At 42.0% G+C, this 19,648-nt stretch overlaps 1 protein-coding gene across 3 annotated transcripts in view; it reads right to left on the bottom strand.

Moving 5' to 3' along the window:
• The window catches only part of ACSL5 (acyl-CoA synthetase long chain family member 5), a 40,246-nt gene that overhangs the window by 13,418 nt on the left and 7,180 nt on the right, over positions 1-19,648 (bottom strand). For all 3 annotated transcript variants that reach the window (XM_047073438.1, XM_047073436.1, XM_047073439.1), the window contains exons 2-7: positions 9,259-9,443; positions 6,017-6,122; positions 3,400-3,464; positions 3,177-3,278; positions 1,452-1,551; positions 279-457 (exon numbers count right to left, since the gene is read on the bottom strand). In XM_047073438.1, coding sequence (XP_046929394.1) covers positions 279-457; positions 1,452-1,551; positions 3,177-3,278; positions 3,400-3,464; positions 6,017-6,122; positions 9,259-9,443 — 737 coding nt within the window. The remainder of the gene's footprint in view (positions 1-278; positions 458-1,451; positions 1,552-3,176; positions 3,279-3,399; positions 3,465-6,016; positions 6,123-9,258; positions 9,444-19,648) is intronic.

Here is a 19,648-nt window from a genome sequence, read left to right as displayed (position 1 = left end):
AAAAGGGAGATGTGGAGAAACTTGCCTAAGGTCACCTGACTAATAGATGTGGAGCTGGAATATGAACCCTGTAACCTGACTCCAGGACCCTCATCCTTAGCTACCACTGACCTCAGTATTCATAAATCCTCCACTTAGAAGACTGTGCCCATTGACCACAGACCTTTCTTCTCCTCTGGCATGGCTTCTGAATTGTTTTAGAGAAATAATTCTCAAACTTCACGGCATGAGTCTCATTTACTCCTCTTAAAGCTATTATTTGAATTTAAAGCCCATACCTCAGCATCAAACAGCAATAAGATCTCAACTCCATTTTTCTCTCCTCTTTCCTTTAGGTCATCCTCAAAGGGATCCATGAGGATGATCAATTTCAGGCCTGGGGTGAGGCCCTTCTTCACATTCTCTATCAGGAGAGATGCCTTTTGGGGAGTGTCACAGATCACCACAGAGATATTAGCTGGAAGCAGAAACAGAGCCAGAGGTCACCTTCATGCCCTGCTAGGTACCTGATTGCCTTGCAACAAGGAAGAGATTTTTGAAAATTTCAAAGCTAGTGGGTACCCAAAGGAGATTATGTCTGCAAATCAGATTTATAATGCAGAAAACCTGAAGCATTCCATCGATAATAAATGAGTTTAATTGAAACAGAAGCACATAGTTTTCATGCATGCTACCAACACAGTTTGCAGTTTCTAGAGTCATGTAATTCTTTCTGCTTAAGAATACAGACAACAAACATGGATCACTTAGGTGTGGTCCTGTCACTGTGTTTTATTTTGGGGAGGGAAGTAGGGAGTAGAAGAGAAAAGGGACAAATGGGATTTTAGCAGACAAACATTTTATGATTCTAAATGTTAGCATTTGCTGTGATAGTTGTTTGTAAAAATAAAAAAAAAACAACAACTGCTGATTATGTTTATAGTTTAAATGGGTCTACTCACTCAACCTACTAGTTCTGGGACAGAAGGTAAGATCTTGGATATGTGAAAGAGCTGTTACTTGACCTTTGAGCTTGTACTTATTTCTCTAACCATGGTAATTTTTTTCTACAAATTCACCATGGACATTGGTGCATGCTGGCTAACTGTACTGACTTGGATTTACAATGATAGGAAATGAAATCAGAAGTTCCATAGTGATTTAGTCAATTAAATGACTCAGTCACTCACTCGATGACCTTTTATCCAGTGTGGCCAAAGTAAGGCATCTTATCTCTAAACTATACTGTCACACCGTGCCACCTTGAACATTTTATTGAACTTTCTATCTGTACGTATCCCTGCTTGTGCTTTTGGTAACTTCCTTGTAAATTATATCCTCGGTACTACAGGACAGGAAAGACTTGAGCAAATTCTGGCCATAGCATTCCAAGTCTGTTAACCAAAGCAGATATTGAGGAATCACTCAGCATGAACACAGAATCAAGTTATAATTTAATAGCAAAGCTTTACCCTTGTTGACAATGTATATGATGGCGTCTGCTCCCAAGGTATCATACAGGGGGACGGCTACCATGGAGTATGTGTAACAAGCCAACTCAGAGATGATCCACTGTATGGAGAAAAGCTCCAGTAAGAACTAGAGAACGCTTTGAAAGGGAAGAGTATTACTTCAGTCATTCAGCCCACAAATGCTTGTTTGAGGCCTTCGTGTTAAAAGAAATCACGTGGGGCCCTAGAGACTTCCATTGCTAATGCTGTAGAGTACAGCTAAATAAAGGAGATAAGCTAGGCATAGAGACGACTACTACACAAAGGACCAAAATCCAAAGGTGGAAGTGCAGTAAGTTCTATCCATAAGAGGTACAGAAAGCATTCGTTTTAAGGAATTTAAAGGAAGGAGGGATCACTTTTGGGGTGGGGTAGAGGCCATCTGGGACTACTTTGGGGAAAGTGATGGAAATGGGGCAGGGCTTTGAAGGACTGGTAAGATTTGACTATGGAGGTGGAGGCAGAGCAGGCATTCAGGGAAGAAGGAAGTGGATGAACAAAGGATAGCACAACATCACTGTATATACATCAAGAAGCGTGAAGGTTAATACAAAATGAATTGGAAAGGTGGGTCAGCATCTGCGAGTGGTGGGCCTTAAATGTCAGTCTAGGTGTTACGGACTGAGTTGTGTCCACCCCCCTACCCCCCTGAAAATCATGCTGAAACCCTAACACCCAATGTGACTGCTTTGGAAGATAGGGCCTTTCAAGAGGTAATAAATAAGGTCCTAAGGGTGGAACTCTGATCCAATATGACTGGTGTCCTTATAAGAAGAGGAAGAGGCACCAAGGATAACAGAAGAGGCCACGTGAGGACTCATTTTGAAGGCAGCCATCTGCAAGCCAAGAAGAGAAGCCTCAGTAGAAACCAAACATGCTGACACCTTGATCTTGGACTTTCAGCCTCCAGAACCATGAGAAAATAAAGTTCTATTGTTAAGCCACCCAGTCTGTAATATTTTGTTGTGGTTGCACAAGCGGACTAATATACCAGGTTTGGCATTAAGTTCCTAAATTAGAGTCAAGGATATCCCTTCCTATTGAGGCTGGGTGTAACAAAGTGGAGTGTGTAGATTCGCCCAAAAGTACAGCCAGTGCCCTCTCAGCTTTTAGGTTAAGCAACTGGCTCTAGTAAGCATAGGACTTCCAACTATTCTGAAGCATACAAAGGCTTTCTCTGAGGATACTGGCCTAATGACTTAACTAAAGCTTGAGTCCAATCATCTTAATGTCTACATCTTCTTTCAACTCACTATATAAAGATGGTTATAGCCACTCTCAGTAGCAATGGGTACCTTGTTTGACAAGTTCAAGTACAACATGAATGTTCCAATTCTAATACAAACACCTCCCCTCCTTTCTACAATGTCCACAAGCTCTTATTTGCCAGCTCCCCACAGCGTCCTTACTTTCTCCTCATTTGGCAGAGACTGACTTAAAGTGAATCATAATGGGCTAGGAAATAAGAGAAATCCAGTTACCAACTTAGATCATTAGACATTCAACCAGGGATTAAGGAGGCTCTGAGGTGTAACTCTTTACACTGGAACAATATTTAAAGAGTAGGAGGTCTTTAAATAGTTTTGGTAAGTCATCAGCAAGTATAACAGTATTGGTTTCAGGGTGGGGTTTAAGTCTTTAGACCTAGCCCTGACTCATTTCTGGAGTTAACTTCAACATGGTTACCTCTGGCCTATTCTGAGCAAAGATGCCAATGAATTGGTCTGTTGATGACCCATATCCTTTATGCAAGAGACAGGAGCCCAGGTATTCTGCTCGATCAGACACCTACAAGACGGGGGTGGGGGTGGGGGCAAAAAAAAAAAAAAAAAAAGAAAAGCAGTCAAGAGACCAAAGTAGCTCAGAATACCACAGTAAGAATCTATGCAATACCATGGGCATGACTTACCTGCTTGTAAGACAGCCATCTGTAGGGCTGGTTTGGTTTTCTATATCCCAAGCAAGGCCCATTATCTAAAAACATAACATTAAAAGAAAATCAGCTCCATCTGCAAATCCTTTGGACCATAGAAGATAGCAGGAGATTCGGAAGAGACAAGACACAAAGGAGGAGAAATCCAGTAAGAATGTGAGCTACTCTTATGAACAAAATTCGAAGGCAGTAAGTACTCAGTTCTCAAAGGCAGAAAGAGTTTTTACAAACTACATTAGAAATATTTAGGAAGTACATTTGGAACTACATTTGAAACATTTAGGAAATGTTTTCAAACATTCAGGGTGTTTCGGTGTTGGAATATGTGACCCTTATTGGAACAGACATTTGAAGAAAACCGGCAGGATGGACAACCCATATGATGTGAATAAGTAAAATCCCACAAGAAACACAAAGAACCTATATTGGATAATCTTGGATTGAGCTTCCTTATAATAAGAGAAATGTATGCTCATAAAAAATATGTAAAAAATCAAAATATGAGCTGTCAATGATTCCATCACCTAAACACCATTATCATTATCAAATATCAAATTATCAAACACAAATATCATTAACACTGATCTTTATTTTCATAGTTCCTTTGTATAATTTTACAGGGTTATGTTCATTCCACATATACACTTTGGATCCTGCTTCCTTCTCCCATCTGATTTAAAAATTCCCATGTTGTCAGGTCTTCTCTACAGAGATTTCAGTGGCCTTTTATGACCATCCGATGAAGGGTTCTACTGCCGTTGAATTTATCTCAGTATGAGTATTTAGGTTGTTTCCAAATTTGACACCTTAAATAATGCTATAATAAATACTCTCAAATCCTAATTTCAAGTTTAGGACATTTTCTTGGAGTCTCTGAAATGAAACAACTTGGCTGGGGAGGGCTTGGGGGTTGTGGCAGTCAGTGGAGCTCTGCTGCACGAAGCAGTTGTGACAATTGGCTTTTCTCCCACCAGCGACATTTCAAGTAGTAGACACTAAATAGTATCTTTTTATCATACCTTCTGGTTTGATACGCTTAAAAAGTACTTCCGTCTAAGTTTCTTTAACAGCTATTCAGGTGGGACCCTTTCCCCTCGTTTCATTTACTCTCTTGAATCACCTGTTGATGTACTTAGCCTGTTTATAGAATGTCTTCTGAGATACTGAGGCTCATAAGGAACCAGAGTGACATATGTGCACTCGTGCACACACAGTTGCACACCTGTACACACGCACACATACGTTCACCTTCGATATTTTTACAACTGTGGCATACATTTGGCAAGAGAAGAATGAAGCTTCCTAATTGCTGAAGGTTGGGAGCTCCACTTGCTAGAAACAAACAGTAAACGCGGCTTTGAAAGTCACGGAAGTGGTGTTGTCCAGCTAGGGAGCAACGCTAACTAACGGAGAAGCCCCCTCATCCAAGCCAGAAATAGACAGAGTTATAAATAGAAAAGTGGAAGTGAAGGAAATTTTACCCAGAGGATCTAGCCAAATTGCTGGACGAATTAGGATCTTGCCAAAAGGAAGCATTCTGAGACAGAATTACTAAGAATTCAGAGGTAAATAAGTGAACTTCCAGCCTAAGTGACAGAAGGAAAGAGAAAGAAAGCCAGGAAGAGAGAGCCACTCTGATTAAAGACATAATAAAAAAATGAATGAGGAGACTGTCCACGGGAAACGTTGCTACTTTTTCCTTCTGCTGAAACAGCTGCACGAATGTGCAAGAAGTCAAGCCTGACACTAACTTTCCCGGAAGCCCGGCACATGCTGGTCTGCAAGCTGCTCCCAGCCACTTCTCCATCCCGGAGAACGCACCTCCCGTGGCCTACTGCTGGGATCCCTTGTATTAAAATCCTCACTAGTGATAGCTAGCACCAATGGCATGTGACTCCGGGCACATGGGTAACTATTGTTACCCCTAAGGCACGAAGCATCATGAAGGACTGGGGCAGTTTCTTCAAGCCCACTCAGTAAGAGAATGGTGATAAATGTGGAAATACCATTCTGCATCCCATCACTTCCCTAATGATGAACATTCTAGCAGAGGCCCACGGCCAAGGAACAAGTCAAATAATTGGCCCAAAGGGGCACCAACTGAAGCCTCATTAAACTCGGTGCCCTAATCGGCTTCAGCCTGATTAGCCGAAGTCCTGACCGGGCAACAGCCTCGCCTTTGATTAGCTTCGTCCCTCTGTTCTAAGGTGAGGCCATCTACAAAGAGCCCACCGGTGAACAATTTCTTGGCCAAATTGCTGCCCTCAGCTAAATAGGGTGGAAACTCTGGCTCCCAGAGCCCCTGGGAAGCTTTGTCAAAGATTCAGATTCTTGGGTCTCACTGTGTGGAATTCTGATCTGCTGCAACAGGGCAGAACTAGAGGAGAGTTCTAGAGGGAAGAACTGGTTTTAAATTCAAGTCTGTCTGACACTGGTTCTCGCCCCCCGTTCTGATGCTATGTCCCCTGCATTTTGTATGTCAGCATTCTACTCAGACTACCATTGGGTTTAAGAAGGGAGACAGGGGAGAAGAGGTATACAACAAGACCACACGTTGGTCTTCTTGCAGTCAAGATTAGACTTCCAGGCCTACCAGACACCGCAAGTCCTCTTTGGAAAACTTCATACAGCGTCCTGGCATCTGAGAAGTAGTAATGTGAGTCATTGTCCTTCTGGCCAGCACCCTTCCGTGCTCCTCCCTGAAATACAAGACCAAGTTTAGGCCAAGCCTGAGTGTCTCCTACCCTTTCCAAACCACTATGGATTGAATTCTTCAATTCAACCATACATTATATATTCAACCATGTATACTGAACATTGAGGTTGCAGGAATGGCCCCTTTATTATTGAATGAAGTTTTAAATCTCAAAATTGTAGTATCTCCATACTATAGAAACCCAGTGAATGTCACAGTTACATTTTTGGCACTCTCCTCCAACCCGTCTAGACACACACACACACACACACACACACACACAGAGGAGACATAATACTATAATTTTATATTTTAAAAAAATCACACCAAGTTTAAACATCTGTCAAATGCATACTATGTTCCAGCCCTGTGCAAATACTGCAGATGCAAAGTGAGTTAAGACAAAGTCACTATCCATCAGCATCTCATAAATGAGAGTCTACGGAGTGGAGGTGAAAAGGGAAAACATGCGACTACAATACTGTGATGTGCACACTGTAATACCAATGTACATTCTGGGAGATGAATAATGCTACCCACTCTGGGTTAAGTAGAAAGGTTGCAAAGAAATAATACTTAATAGAGACTTTGAAGATAAGTAAGCATTTACCAAAAAGTTTTTTTAATGTAATTTTATTCTTAGGGATTAGGTGTTTCTTAAAATTTTTTGTAATGTCTATTTATTTTTGAGAGAGAGAGAGACAGAGTGTGAGCAGGGGAGGGGCAGAGAGAGAGGGAGACACAGAATCCGAAGCAGGCTCCAGGCTCTGAGCTGTCAGCACAGAGCCCAATGCGGGGCTCAGATTCATGAGCCGTGAGATCATGATCTGAGCTGAAGTTGGAGGCCCAGCAAACTGAGCCACCCAGATGCCCCTACCAAAAAGTTATAGTTTGGTAACTTTGGTAGAGGGGAGGAAAAGGAGAACAATTCAGAGTGAAGAAACGGTCTGGATAAAGACGCAGAGGTGAGAAGACACATTGCCAAGCCTGGTGGATAGCTAGAGAGCAAGGTGTTAAAAAGGGATGGTATTGTGGCTGGGGATATGCCTAAAAATGTAAGTTACTGCCGAGAAAAGGGCCAAAAAGTACAGGGGATAACACATGAGGTTATAACAAGAGATCTAACTTAGTCTAGAGCATCAGGGAAGATTTCCAGGAGATGTCACATTAACTCAAGACGTCAACAACAAAGTTCCCTGTCTAGCAAAGGAAGATAGGGTCTTAACTCTTTGTTTATAAGGAAGAAGGAAGAAGGAAAGATGATTCAGACTCAACTTTTGGTAACTGGATGAGAAGAGATGCACTTAACTGAGAGCAGAAGGGGAAACAGGAAAATGTGTGTGTGTGTGCATAAGGGAGAAGCTATGAAATATAGAGATTTGCTGAATTTGAGTGTCACTGAGATGGACTGGAACTGGGGAGATTTCAGAACTAGAAAGTTAGATTCAGGTGTCATAACCTTTTAGGTACAGGGGCGCCTGGGTGGCTCAGTCGGTTAAGCGCCTGACTTTGGCTCAGGTCACGATCTCACAGTCTGTGAGTTTGAGCCCCGCGTCGGGCTCTGTGCTGACAGCTCGGAGCCTGGAGCCTACTTCGGATTCTGTGTCTCCCTCTCTCTCTCTCTGCCCCTCCCCTGCTCATGCTCTGTCTCTGTCTCAAAAATAAATAAAAACATTTTTAAAAATTTTAAAAAGTAACCTTTTAGGTACAAGTTCAAGTCGTGAACGAGGGATTTCCTCAGCTGGGGATTGGCAGACTATAATCTGGGGCCGTATCTGGCTTGTCATCTGGTTTTACAAAAAAGGCTTATTGGAACACAACATGCTCATTCATTTACATGCTGTCTGGTGATTTCATGTTACGGCAGCAGAGCTGAGTAGTTGTAACAGAGTCCGTGTGGCCTGCAGAGCCTAAACTACTCACCGTCTGTCCTTATAGAGCGTGTTCACCAACCCTTGTGTTAGAGAAATCAAGAGATGGTGAGATGGAAACTCTAGACGAGGGGGAGGAAAGAAGCTAAGTAACAAACACTGTCTTGCAATTAGGAAGAGATCTCACTGAAGGGTATTATGAAAGACAAAAAGAGAAGTTTTAAGAAAGATGAATTCTCAAGTCAAGTGAGAGGAAGGCTGAAGGAGAAATCATTGAATGTTGAAGTTAGGTTATACGTGAGCCAGAGGAGTTTGGGGAAATGGTAGTAACACAGGTGAGATCTCAGCGGGTCAATGGTCAGAAAAGGACATCGACAGGCTATTCTTAAAGAACTCTGGTGGAAAATGGGAGGATTGAAAGGAGGTGGTGATCTGAAGCCGCAGGATGAGCAGCATAGGAAGATGTTAACGAAGAATGTGCAAACATCCCAGGATGAAAGTGGGGGTGGTGGAGAGTGGAGGCAGCTTGGAGGAGATTCTCGAGTAGAGGAAAGAAGTTCCTGAAAAGATCAGAAGAGGTTAGCCTTATAAAGGAACAAAAATGCTTTCTTCTCTGAAAAGGAATGGATGTGAAAAATGAGGAAGAGAACATTCTGGGAGCTCTGCCTTTGCTCAGAGAGGTAGGAAGCTGTGTGACTTGCTGAAAGTTGGGGAATTGAGGCGAAAAGCCCTCTTCAGCTTCTGCCAGTTTCAAGAATGAATATGGACCCAAAGCCAGAATTTAACTTCAGGAAATAACCTCTTTACCATTCTCAGGTATTGGGTATCTCAATGACGGCTTTCTCCTGCCACCAACACTGGCTCTATCACCTAGATAACAGGTCAGCAAAATTTTCCCATAGAGGGCTACATAGTAAAAACTTGGGGCTTCGTAGTGCACATCTCTTTTTATTTGGTTAACATCTCTTAAAAGATGTAAAAACCATTCTTAGCTGGCTAGTTGCTCACATAAAGGTGGATTCTGCCCACGGGCTGTAGTTGACCAACCCTGATCCAGATTATTAGCATCCTAAAACCTAGCTGTGGTTTTATGGCTGTTAAAAAGAAAGTACGCCAGTAATAGAAGTTGAAATTTGTAGATTTTTCTGGCGATGGTTAACCTAAAATGCTTCCTTTCCAATGCTATACCTGATTCTCCTCCTGAGTTATGCCAAGGACTTGGATTACATTTTGCGCTTGATCAAACTACAAAGAGGATTGGTCAGTTACCTCGATTCCCACCGACTGGTTGTTCAAATCCACAGGAGGGAAGACTGGCTGCGGTCTGTTGATCAGCCACAGGAAGATGGCAGTTCCTAAGGTCAGGATGCAGATGAGTGCCGGAGTTGGAAGTGGAGAAAACAAGAAGTTAAAGATAAAAAGCATCTTTGTGAATAGCAGCAGGAAATTCAGGCCTTAAAAAAAAAAAGAAAAGAAAGAAGAAAGAAAAAGTTAGAGGAAACGGCCATATATATATTTTTTTACTCGACAGTCGTGTTTACAAAAGGACGCACACACATACACGCATGCACTCGCGCATATCTAATCCTCCAACAAACCAGGGTTGGACCTCTCTCAGGACAGAATTTCTCTTACTGTTTACTTTAGCAAAGTTGAAAATAATACAGTGCATTCTCTACCCTCCCCCCACCCCGCCTGGCCACAACTTGACTGTCCTCCCACAAGGCAGAAATGATTAAAGGAAACAGGTTAATCATTTCCTAGACAATTTTGCAAAATGATTGCCTTTTTGTTTTTTGGCCCAACAGGGCCTAGAAGAAGCCTTTCTGGATCCAAACTAAGCTGGTTGTCAGAGGAGGGCACTCTGGAGAGCTTCTCCTGCCCAGCTAGACCGAGGGTCAGGAAGGACTCTTCTGGCTGGATTTTTCTAGTATAAAACAAACAGAACAGGGAACCTCTGTAGAGGTGACAGAGCAGATTTTAAAAATCAAGCTTTCTGCATGAATGACATTTCCTGCTGACCAGCTACACCTTGCTCATTGCTTTCTTTCTTGAAGCATCGGGAGAGTCTCAGGGATCAACAGCATCTCAGCTTGCTGTGTCCAATGTCCTTTCCTCCAGGGAGCCTTGGAGAAACCATTTTTACCGGAGGCAATGTCAGCCAGGTACATGGAAAGGGTGCTGGAAAATGCACCTGATGCATGGTAGCAAGTGAGCACTGAAGATTGAGGCCAGGAGGAGATCTCAGGGAACTGAAAGCAGCAAAGCTTTTTCTCCAACCCAGCTTTTCTTGTAGCTTCTAGCGATGTCTGGCTTCAAACTGCTCTAGTAAAAGGAGCTAGTGTTTGGGCAAGTCCTAGAAATTTACTCTGGCTAAGGCCATCTCTTCCATCTCTTGCCTCACAGTTTTTAGACTGGATTGTTTGCGAAAATCATGGAATTTAATCCAACCAATGTCATGACATAGCATTTTACAGATAAGCAAATCAGAGCTCCCAAGGGTAAAGTGACTTGTCCAAGTTCACTCAGCATTTCCTGCTGCCGCTTCCCCATAAAAATCTGCAAAACCCCTCTTTCATCCCGAGTCTAGCTTTGGGGTTCAAAGAGACTGAATCTGGCTGGAACCGTAGAGGTGACGGCAAAGGAACATCTGAGTGTTCTCAAGAACACAAATTCTGAATTGCCTTTACTGTCACCTCTAAGATTCAACAGATAAAGAAGATGTGGTTTATATATACAATGGAATACTACTTGGCAATGAGAAAGAATGAAATCATGCCATTATAGCAACGTGGATGGAACTAGAAGGTATCATGCTGAGTGAAATAAGTCCGTCAGAGAAGGACAGATATCATATGTTTTCACTCATATGTGGATCTTGAGAAACTTAACAGAAGACCACAGGGGAAGGGAAAGGGAAAAAATAGTTACAAACAGAGAGGGAGGCAAACCATGAAAGACTCTTAAATACAGAGAACAAACTGAGGGTTGACAGTGGGGGGTGTGGAAGAGAGGGGAAAGTGGGTGATGGGCATTGAGGAGGGTACTTGTTGGGATGAGCACTGGGTGTTGTATGTAAGCCAATTTGACAATAAATTCTATTAAAAAAAAAAGTTTACTGCAGGACCCTATGGAATAGTATCTCAGAGATGAGACCAAACATTCCCACTTTAAAATTGAGAGAACAAAGCAAGCCTGAGAGAACAAGTTTCATCAGATAAAGATCATAGTTGCCCTGAGAACTCTGAGAACTTTGGGGCTGTTGCCATTAGCTGGCGTCTGGAACTTTCTCCCTCCACCCCAGCAAAGGCTAACCGAGCTCAGGAATTGTGTGTGGGAGCAGGCATGGTCACAAGAATGCTTCAGCCATCTTAGCATTTTTCTGCTCCCTGATTAGCTATTACCTGAATTTGGAGCCATTTTATGGAGGAAAACTGACCTTCCAGAGACTGGGATGACTGTCCCCAACTCCTTGGTGTCTTCCACATTGTGTTTAGGGGAAGAAAAAGACGACAAAATAAAAACAAAGGCAAGGCCCCACAGGTGCTAGGTCACATAAGGACTGGTGGTGCTACCTACTGTGACCGCCTGCCAGGATTGTGAGAGCTGGGATTTTTAGAATCCAGCCTGTCCTGGACTTGTGAAGTGGCACTCGGGGCGACAGAATGTGTTCAAGAGCCAGCCACCCCAGGCGGGGAGGCGGGGCCGCCCCAGGGAAAATTATGAAATTGACAAAGCAGGTAGCAGAGCTGAAGCGAGGAGAGACCTGCTCTGTGCTCACCCATCCTGCCACCGCCAGCCTGGTTCCTGAGCTTGGGGACACTGCCACAAGCTAATAGCTTCTGATCTGGGATTCTCTCCTCTGTCCTAATCTCACCTTCAAATTAAGATATTCTTACCTTCACTCTCCTTCTCACCTATGAGAACAGCCTGTCACACTGAGGACTTTTGCTCCCTTCTTGCAGACGGCAGATTTACATTTTAACAAGAGATTTTGCAAATGTTGTCTTCAAAAGAAGGGCTAGAGGTGAAATTTCTGTGGCAGGTGGCAGCCAGGGATGCGGGGAGGAGAGTGGTCGAAGAGTTGGGCAGACAGCACAGAGAGAGGCAAGGAGAGAGACAGAACCCATGACCAGAGCAAAGTCAGCACCTGCTGTCGACCCGGGCTGGTTGTTACCACACGGTAATGTGAACCCACGATCACGAGATCATCAGATTTTGTTCTCCCTAGATAACCTAGCACACTGGATTTTTATGAATCCTCAGTTTTAACTACAGGCCCAAGCAGTAAGAGTCTGGTATGGGATGAACAAAAAGACATCTGGATTAATCTGGACCATGGTCTGTCAATTCTGAAGCCTTCCTTTCAGACATACTGAAGTTATACAGCCCACAGATGTGATGAGACTGGCCACTTGGATACAAACAAGGGAGATACTTATGAAAGCCAAGCCCACAGCTTCAGGAGAGTGAAGTACCTTGCTTGCATTGGCAAGGGATTTTATTTGCAGAAGACACTGAGAGATATATCTATTTGTCAAGTGAAATAGCTTACTCACTTTGTTTGCTATTGTAAATCAGATATTGAACTCAAATAGGACATGTGCAGAATATCAGACAGCTCCTCTCTGCCTCTCCACATTGTTAAAAGTTTATTTATTTTGAGAGCAGTCGGTGGGGGGGGGGGGGAGGAGCAGAAAGAGAGGGAGGCAGAGAATCCCAAGCAGGCTTCATGCTGTCAGCCCCTCACAAACTGAACTGTGAGATCATGACCTGAGCTGAAACCAAGAGTCGGACGCTTAACCGACTAAACCACCCAGGCACCCAGTCGTTTTAAAATGTACAATTCAGGGGCGCCTGGGTGGCTTGGTCGGTTAAGCGTCCGACTTTGGCTCAGGTCATGATCTCACGGTCCGTGAGTTCGAGCCCCGCATCGGGCTCTGTGCTGACAGCTCAGATCCTGGAGCCTGTTTCAGATTCTGTGTCTCCCTCTCTCTCTGCCCCTCCCCTGTTCATGCTCTGTCTCTCTCTGTCTCAAAACTAAATGAATGTTAAAAAAAAAAATTTTTTTTTTTAAATAAAATGTACAATTCAGCAGCATTTAGTACATTCATGATGTTGTACAACTATCACGTCTAGTTAGGTCCAAAACATTTTCATCACGCAAAAAAAAAAAAACCCAAGTGCCTCTTAAGCAGTTAGTCCCCCTCTCCCCTTCCTCCTCAGCCCCTGGCAACCACTGATGTACTTTGTTTCTATGGACTTACAAATTCTTAATATTTCACATAAATGAATCGTCTATATGGGACTCTCTGTGTCTGACATTTCTCAGCATATTTACAAGGTTTATCCACGTTATAGCATATAGTAATACTTCATTTCTTATGGCTGAATAACATTCCATTGTGTAGACAGACATTTTACGGATTCATTCATCAGCTGGTAGATATCGGGGTTGTTCCTACATCTTGGCAATGGTGACCAGTGCTATGAACATTTGTATGCAGATTTTGCTTGAATACCTATTTTCAGTTCTTTACGGTAAATTTCTAGAAATGGAATTACTGGGTCACATGGTAATTTTACATTTAAACCTTTTGAAGAATCACCAAAATGTCTTCCACAATGGCTGTGCCATTTTACATTCCAAACAGCAAAAGACAGTTCTGATTTCTTTATATCCTCACCAACACTTACTATTTTCTGGGGGGTTTTGATAATAGCCATCCCACTAGTTATGAAATACCATTTCCCTAATGACTAATGATGTTGAACATCTTTTCATATGCTTGTTGACTATTTGTATTTCTTCTGTGAAGAAAGATCTATTACAGTCCTTCGCTCATTTTTAAATTGGGTGGTTTGTCTTTTTGTTGTTGAGTTGTAAGAGTGCTTTACATATTCTGGATACTAGACCCTTATCAGATATATGATTTGCCAATATTTTCTCCCATTCTTTCTTTCTTTCTTTTTTTTTTTTTAAGTAGGCTCTAAGCCCAGTGTGGGCCTTAACTCGTGACCCTGAGATCGAGTCAGATGCTCTATCAACTGAGCGACCCAGGTTCCCCTGCTCCCATTCAGTAGTCTGGATAGCCTTCTTAAGACATATACATATTTTTAACCTTATGATGCTAGTGCCAGAGAGGATTTGCAACTATATCACGTAACTCTCTCATTGTTCAGTTGGGAGAAGCTGAGAGCCCAAGAGATGGTAAAACCTTTGGGCTACACCACTACTGAACTGGGAAGCTCTGGTTATCATCCCAACCTTTAGAATGAATCCATTACAATTTCCAGATACGTTCAAGTAAATGAGGAGAAAATCTACTGTCTCTTTTGTCACGTGTCCTTTGTCACTCAAATTACAATTCTGGTTCAGTCATTCCGTGGAACCCTCCACAAGGAGTTGATGTGGCAGCATTTCCTTCTCTCTTTATATCACTATTTGGGAAGGAATGGAGGAGGGGAAAGTGTGACGGTGGCAAAGAGGAAAGAGAGCTGTGTTACACCGTACGTTAGGAGTGCCTGTTCCAGGTCATCTACAGATTGTTGAGCAAGCCATACTACACATTAAAATGGTTAGGATGGCCCCAGGTGGAAAGCTTCCTTCACTTTTTGACGTGGCGATAGTGACATGCTGTAGTCCCTTACACCAGCATGTCCATTTGTCCCCAGTCCTCCCCTTGGCTCCCTCCAGGGTCTTCCCTCCTCTGTGGTATGAAGTCACTCGTCTCCTGGCTCCTGACACATTTAGTTCCCAAGCTAGCTGAAGGATACCTTCCACCTTTATACCTGCTTGCAAGCTCCCAGGACCAGCCCCCGTGTCTAGGTTATGACTACCCCATATTCAGCTCAGAGTTTTGCTCCTTTGAGGATTTGGGCCACCATTTCTTCATGAAGTCTCATTTTCTGTGAATGAAGTCCCCAAATGGACCCTTCTACTATTCTAGTTTTTGGTCAATTATGTTTATTGCCATGAAGCTTTCAGGTTATCTTTGACTTACAAATATTGTTTTGTAGTCCCTTTTCTTTGAAAGATCTTATTTTTCCTACATGAATTCAGGTTTCCACCCATATGTCAATTCCCTTCAAGCTTCTGTATTTGCTCTTCCCTTTGCCTGAAACACTATTCCCCGGATCTGAAACAGTGTGTAATACTTATAGGCTGGGCCTCAACTCAAATGTCACCTCCTCAGAGACTGACTCTCTCTGATCACCCTACTTAATATTGCCTTTTCCACTCCAGTCACTACCACAGAACCTTGCTTTCTCTTCTCCATGATACTGTTCACTATCTGAAATAGTCCTAGTCCCTTATCATCCGTTGTCCCTACTGAACTGATGTTCTAACTAGAACAGAGATTTTTGTTTTGTGCACTATTGTATCTCCAATGCCTCCACCATTTCTGGCACATAGTTAGCTTTTGATGAGTGGTTCTTGAATAAATGGCCAGTTTTCTGGTTTAGAACTGTTTGCTTTAAATCCTCTGTTAGACCACGTTTCCCTTCCTAAAACTCAAACTCCCAGATCTTAGATCATCAAAAGTCACTCTGGCCAATATTGAGATAGGTACTCCCATATCAGTATTTGGCACAGTATGGGGTTAGGAATGGTAGGGGGTGAAAAGGAGGCATTTCTAACACATACCCAGGACTACTCAGGATGAGTATATACCTCTGAGCTTGAAAGACTCTACAAGATGAATCTTATCAAATGATGTCATCTACAGTAGTAAGTGAGCAGGAAATCCAGCCTAGAAAAAATAATTGTGTCAAAGAACAATAAGGCAAATTATCTTTGCTTCTAGGCCTGAAGAACTAACTATTTTCTGTGTGGTAACGAAATATAAATTGCAATCATAAGCTTTTGGGGAAAAAAAAATCTACCTTCTAGAATAGTATACTAATTTGGATTTAATTGGTTTCTCTGTTCCCCTACATGTATGGACTCATTTTGTGGTGACAGAGAGCTCATTAAAAGGGAGACCAGAGTCCCCAGGTTCTTATTCCCAATTAGTTAACACATTCTTCTGTACTGAATCACTTAGTTTCTTCTAGGGACTAGGTCACAAGCCTTTACGACTCATAATGACTCCAGAGGGGCCTGTGTGTTATTTAGGAGGCTGTATATGAAAGTTATGCTTTCTTAGTTGGGCTTTAAATCACCTGCCCAGGCTCCATTGTTAGTTTCCCCAAATCCCTGCCTCCCCCTCCAATGTAGGAAGCTTCCACCTCAGTTCTTAACCACATAGTTAATATTTCTAGACAAATTCCAAAGTAATGGCAAAAGGTCAACAGAGCATTACAAACATACAAATAGCTTCATGAAAATAACTTTTCCTTAATATGCAGTGAACATGAAGCAGATGTGCATTCTATTTCAAGACCCTTCACCCAGTATCTTCAGAGGTCTGGAGCTAAGGGTTTTCCACCTTTTCTTACATCAGTTTACTCTTCTGCATCAAATATAGTTTTCTGCTTTTGAGAAATGAAAGATATGATACTGTTTCTTAAAACTTAAACAGTCAGAAAACCCTGATATTGGAAAAGCATTGACTTCAAAAGAGGTCAATCTCAGCTACTCATACTATTTAAAATGATGTAAAGGTCAGAAGGGCCAACATTCGGTTATATCTGAGATAAAATTTGTTGTCATATTTCCCAATTAAAAAAAAAAAAAACAGCTGGGAGGGAGTCCTAAAAACTCTCTAAGGAAATAAGAGGCAATTAGAAGCCATGAAATAATTCAATAACGTGGCTAGTTACCAAATTGGTAGCTAGAAACTCAATAGCTTTCCTTCATTTCATGCAAATAGCTGATTCAAAAGTAATGGGGTAAAAGTCATTCACAATAGCATATATAAGAGTAAACGTGTAGGGGCGCCTGGGTGGCTCAGTCGGTTAAGCGTCTGACTTCGGCTGAGGTCATGATCTTGTGGTCCACGGGTTTGAGCCCTGCATTGGGCTCCTTGCTAACAGCTTGGACCCTGGAGCCTGCTTCAGATTCTATGTCTCCCTCTCTCTCTGCCCCTTCTCCACTCACCATCTCTCTCTTTCTTTCTCTTAAAAATAAACATTTTTTTTTAAAAAGAATAAATGTGTAAAGTCTCTATTTAAAAAGTTTAGATCTGAGGGACATAAGAAAGGCTTGAAAACTGGAAACGCATGCTTGAGATAGTCAAGAGGACCCCATATTCCTAAATGTATCTATACATTTAATGTAACTTTAATAAGAACCAACAGAATTACTTGGGAAATAAAAAGTTGATTCTAAAGTTCAGCCAGAGGGGTGCCTGGGTGGCTCAGTCTGTTAAGCCTCCCATTTTGGCTCAGGTCATGATCTCATGGTTCATGAGTTCAAGTCCCGTAGCAGGCTCTGTGCTGACAGTTCAGAGCCTGGAGCCTGCTTTGGATTCTGTGCCTCCCTCTCTCTCTGCTCCTCCCCAACTCATACTCTGTCTCTCGCTCTCAAAAATAAACATTTAAAAAATTTAAAAAAATAAAGTCCACCCAGAAAAATAAAGCTTATTAATAAAAGTCAGAATTTTTTTTTAGAGTTTATTTATTTAATTTGAGAACAGACAAGCACTAGCAGAGGTAGGGCAGAGAGAGGGTGACGGAGATCCCAAGCAGGCTCCACACTGTCAGCACGGAGCTTGATGCCTGGCTCAAACCCACCAACTGTGGGATCATGACCTGACCCAAAAGCAAGAGTCAGAGGCTCAACCGACTGAATCACCCAGGTGCCCCAAGAATCAGAAAAGTTTTGAAAACCAACAGGAATTGGGGCTAGGGGGGGACCAGAGAGTTCAACATTACCACATTTGCTTCTGATAGAGCTAGAGAAGTTTTCTATTGATCATGAATACACGAAACTCTGTAACAAAATGATCCTGAAACTCCCAGGGGATATATTCACATATACTAAATTGCATTTCAAATAAAGATAGATTTTTTTTCACTTAAAAGTATCAAGACAACTGGCTAGCCATTCAGAGAAAAGACATCAAGCTGATCACTGTCTTACCCCCCCAACAAAAATTAGCTCAGGATGGATCAAAGACTTAAATATGAAACAATGACAACCGTAAGAGTATTTGGGGATAAAAAGTATGAGAGAATGTTTTCTTTTTATAATTCTGGTAGGAGGAAGACTTGAGATAGACACAAAGCCTAGAAGCTGTAAATGAAAATGTTGGCAAGCTTACATAAAATTTTTAAAAATATTTGCCTTGCAGGAAAGATACCAGAGACAAAGATAAACTGGGAAAAGTATCAAATACTTTGCCTATCTAAAGAGCTCATTTCCTCAATAAGGAATGCTTAGAAGTCAACAAAAAACAAAACACAACAAACACAATAAAACACAAAGCAAAGGTCACAACCAGAATGTTCACAGCAAAACATTATTTATGAGAAAGACATTCATCTTCGCTTATCATTTAATAAATGCAAATTTAAATGAAATGTCTTTTTCCCCACCCATAAGAGTAGCAAAGATGAAATAGTGTAAAATGCACTATTAGGGAAACGTAAATTAGGTGCAGTCTCCTTAAAGACATGCTCATTGCCTTCTAACACAATTTAAAACGTGTGCCCTTTGCACTAATGACCCTACTAGTGACTCATCCTGTAGAAAGACATCAGTTCTATAAAATATATTACAAATGGCTGTTCAAGGTACTGGTTAGGAATGTGGTCTCCTACCCTAGATAACCTCTGTGTGGTTTCTTTAAAAAAAAAAATTTTTTTTTTTAATCTTTATTTTTGACAGAGAGACAGACAGAGACAGAGTGCAAACTGGGGAGGGGCAGAGAGAGACAGAGAGGGAGACACAGAATCTGAAGCAGACTCTGGGCTCTGAGCTGTCAGCACAGAGTCTGACACGGGGCTCGAACTCACAAACAGCAAGATCATGACCCCCAGCTGAAGTTGGATGCTCAACCGACTGAGCCACCCAGGTGGCCCTGTGTGGTTTCTCATCTGTAAAATGGCAATGAAAATATCTTCTTCGTGATTAAAGGAGTTAATGTACCTGTAAAGTACTTAGAACAGTGCCTCGTGTATAGAATCAAGTGTCAGCTATTCTGTTCACTATTGTTACATCTACAGGATTTTTTTTTTTTTTTTCATAATGCGGGAGACCAGGAAAGCCTACCTTGATAGGAGAGCAACCAAATAAATCAGAGCACTGTCACACAGTGTGCTCTGGGCAGGTATTATAAAGAATAAAGCAGATCTGTATGTACTGATGTGGAAAGGGCTCTATGATACATTACTGAGTAGAAAGAAAAAAAAATCCACACTTGGACAAATGCCTATGTGTTTGTGTTTCTGAAAGTATATTCCTCATATGAAAAGATGTATGGAAGAAGAGGAATCATGAGTGGATTTTCCCTGAAAATTTCAAGTATTCAATCCTTCAGCCAAGAGATATTTAAGGGCTTGACTGTATATTGGTGTCATTCCAGGTGCTGGGGACATGGCAGTGAAAACCCTGCCCTTGTGGGGTTGTATTTTCTCGGGGAGTTTGACAAGTCTGACCAATGACTAGATTGCATAGTATATGGAATTAAAAAAAAAATAGAATCAGGGAAGAGGATTGTGGACAGCAGGGGTTAAGTTTTCAAGCAAGTCTCATCAAGAAGGTAACTTGAGA

Source organism: Lynx rufus, unplaced genomic scaffold, assembly GCF_022079265.1.
Source record: "Lynx rufus isolate CCGP_SWC_20201006 ecotype Redwood Valley unplaced genomic scaffold, mLynRuf1.p SCAF_11, whole genome shotgun sequence".
Classification (NCBI taxonomy): Eukaryota; Metazoa; Chordata; class Mammalia; order Carnivora; family Felidae; genus Lynx; species Lynx rufus.
This window is presented reverse-complemented; position numbering and strand designations above follow the sequence as displayed.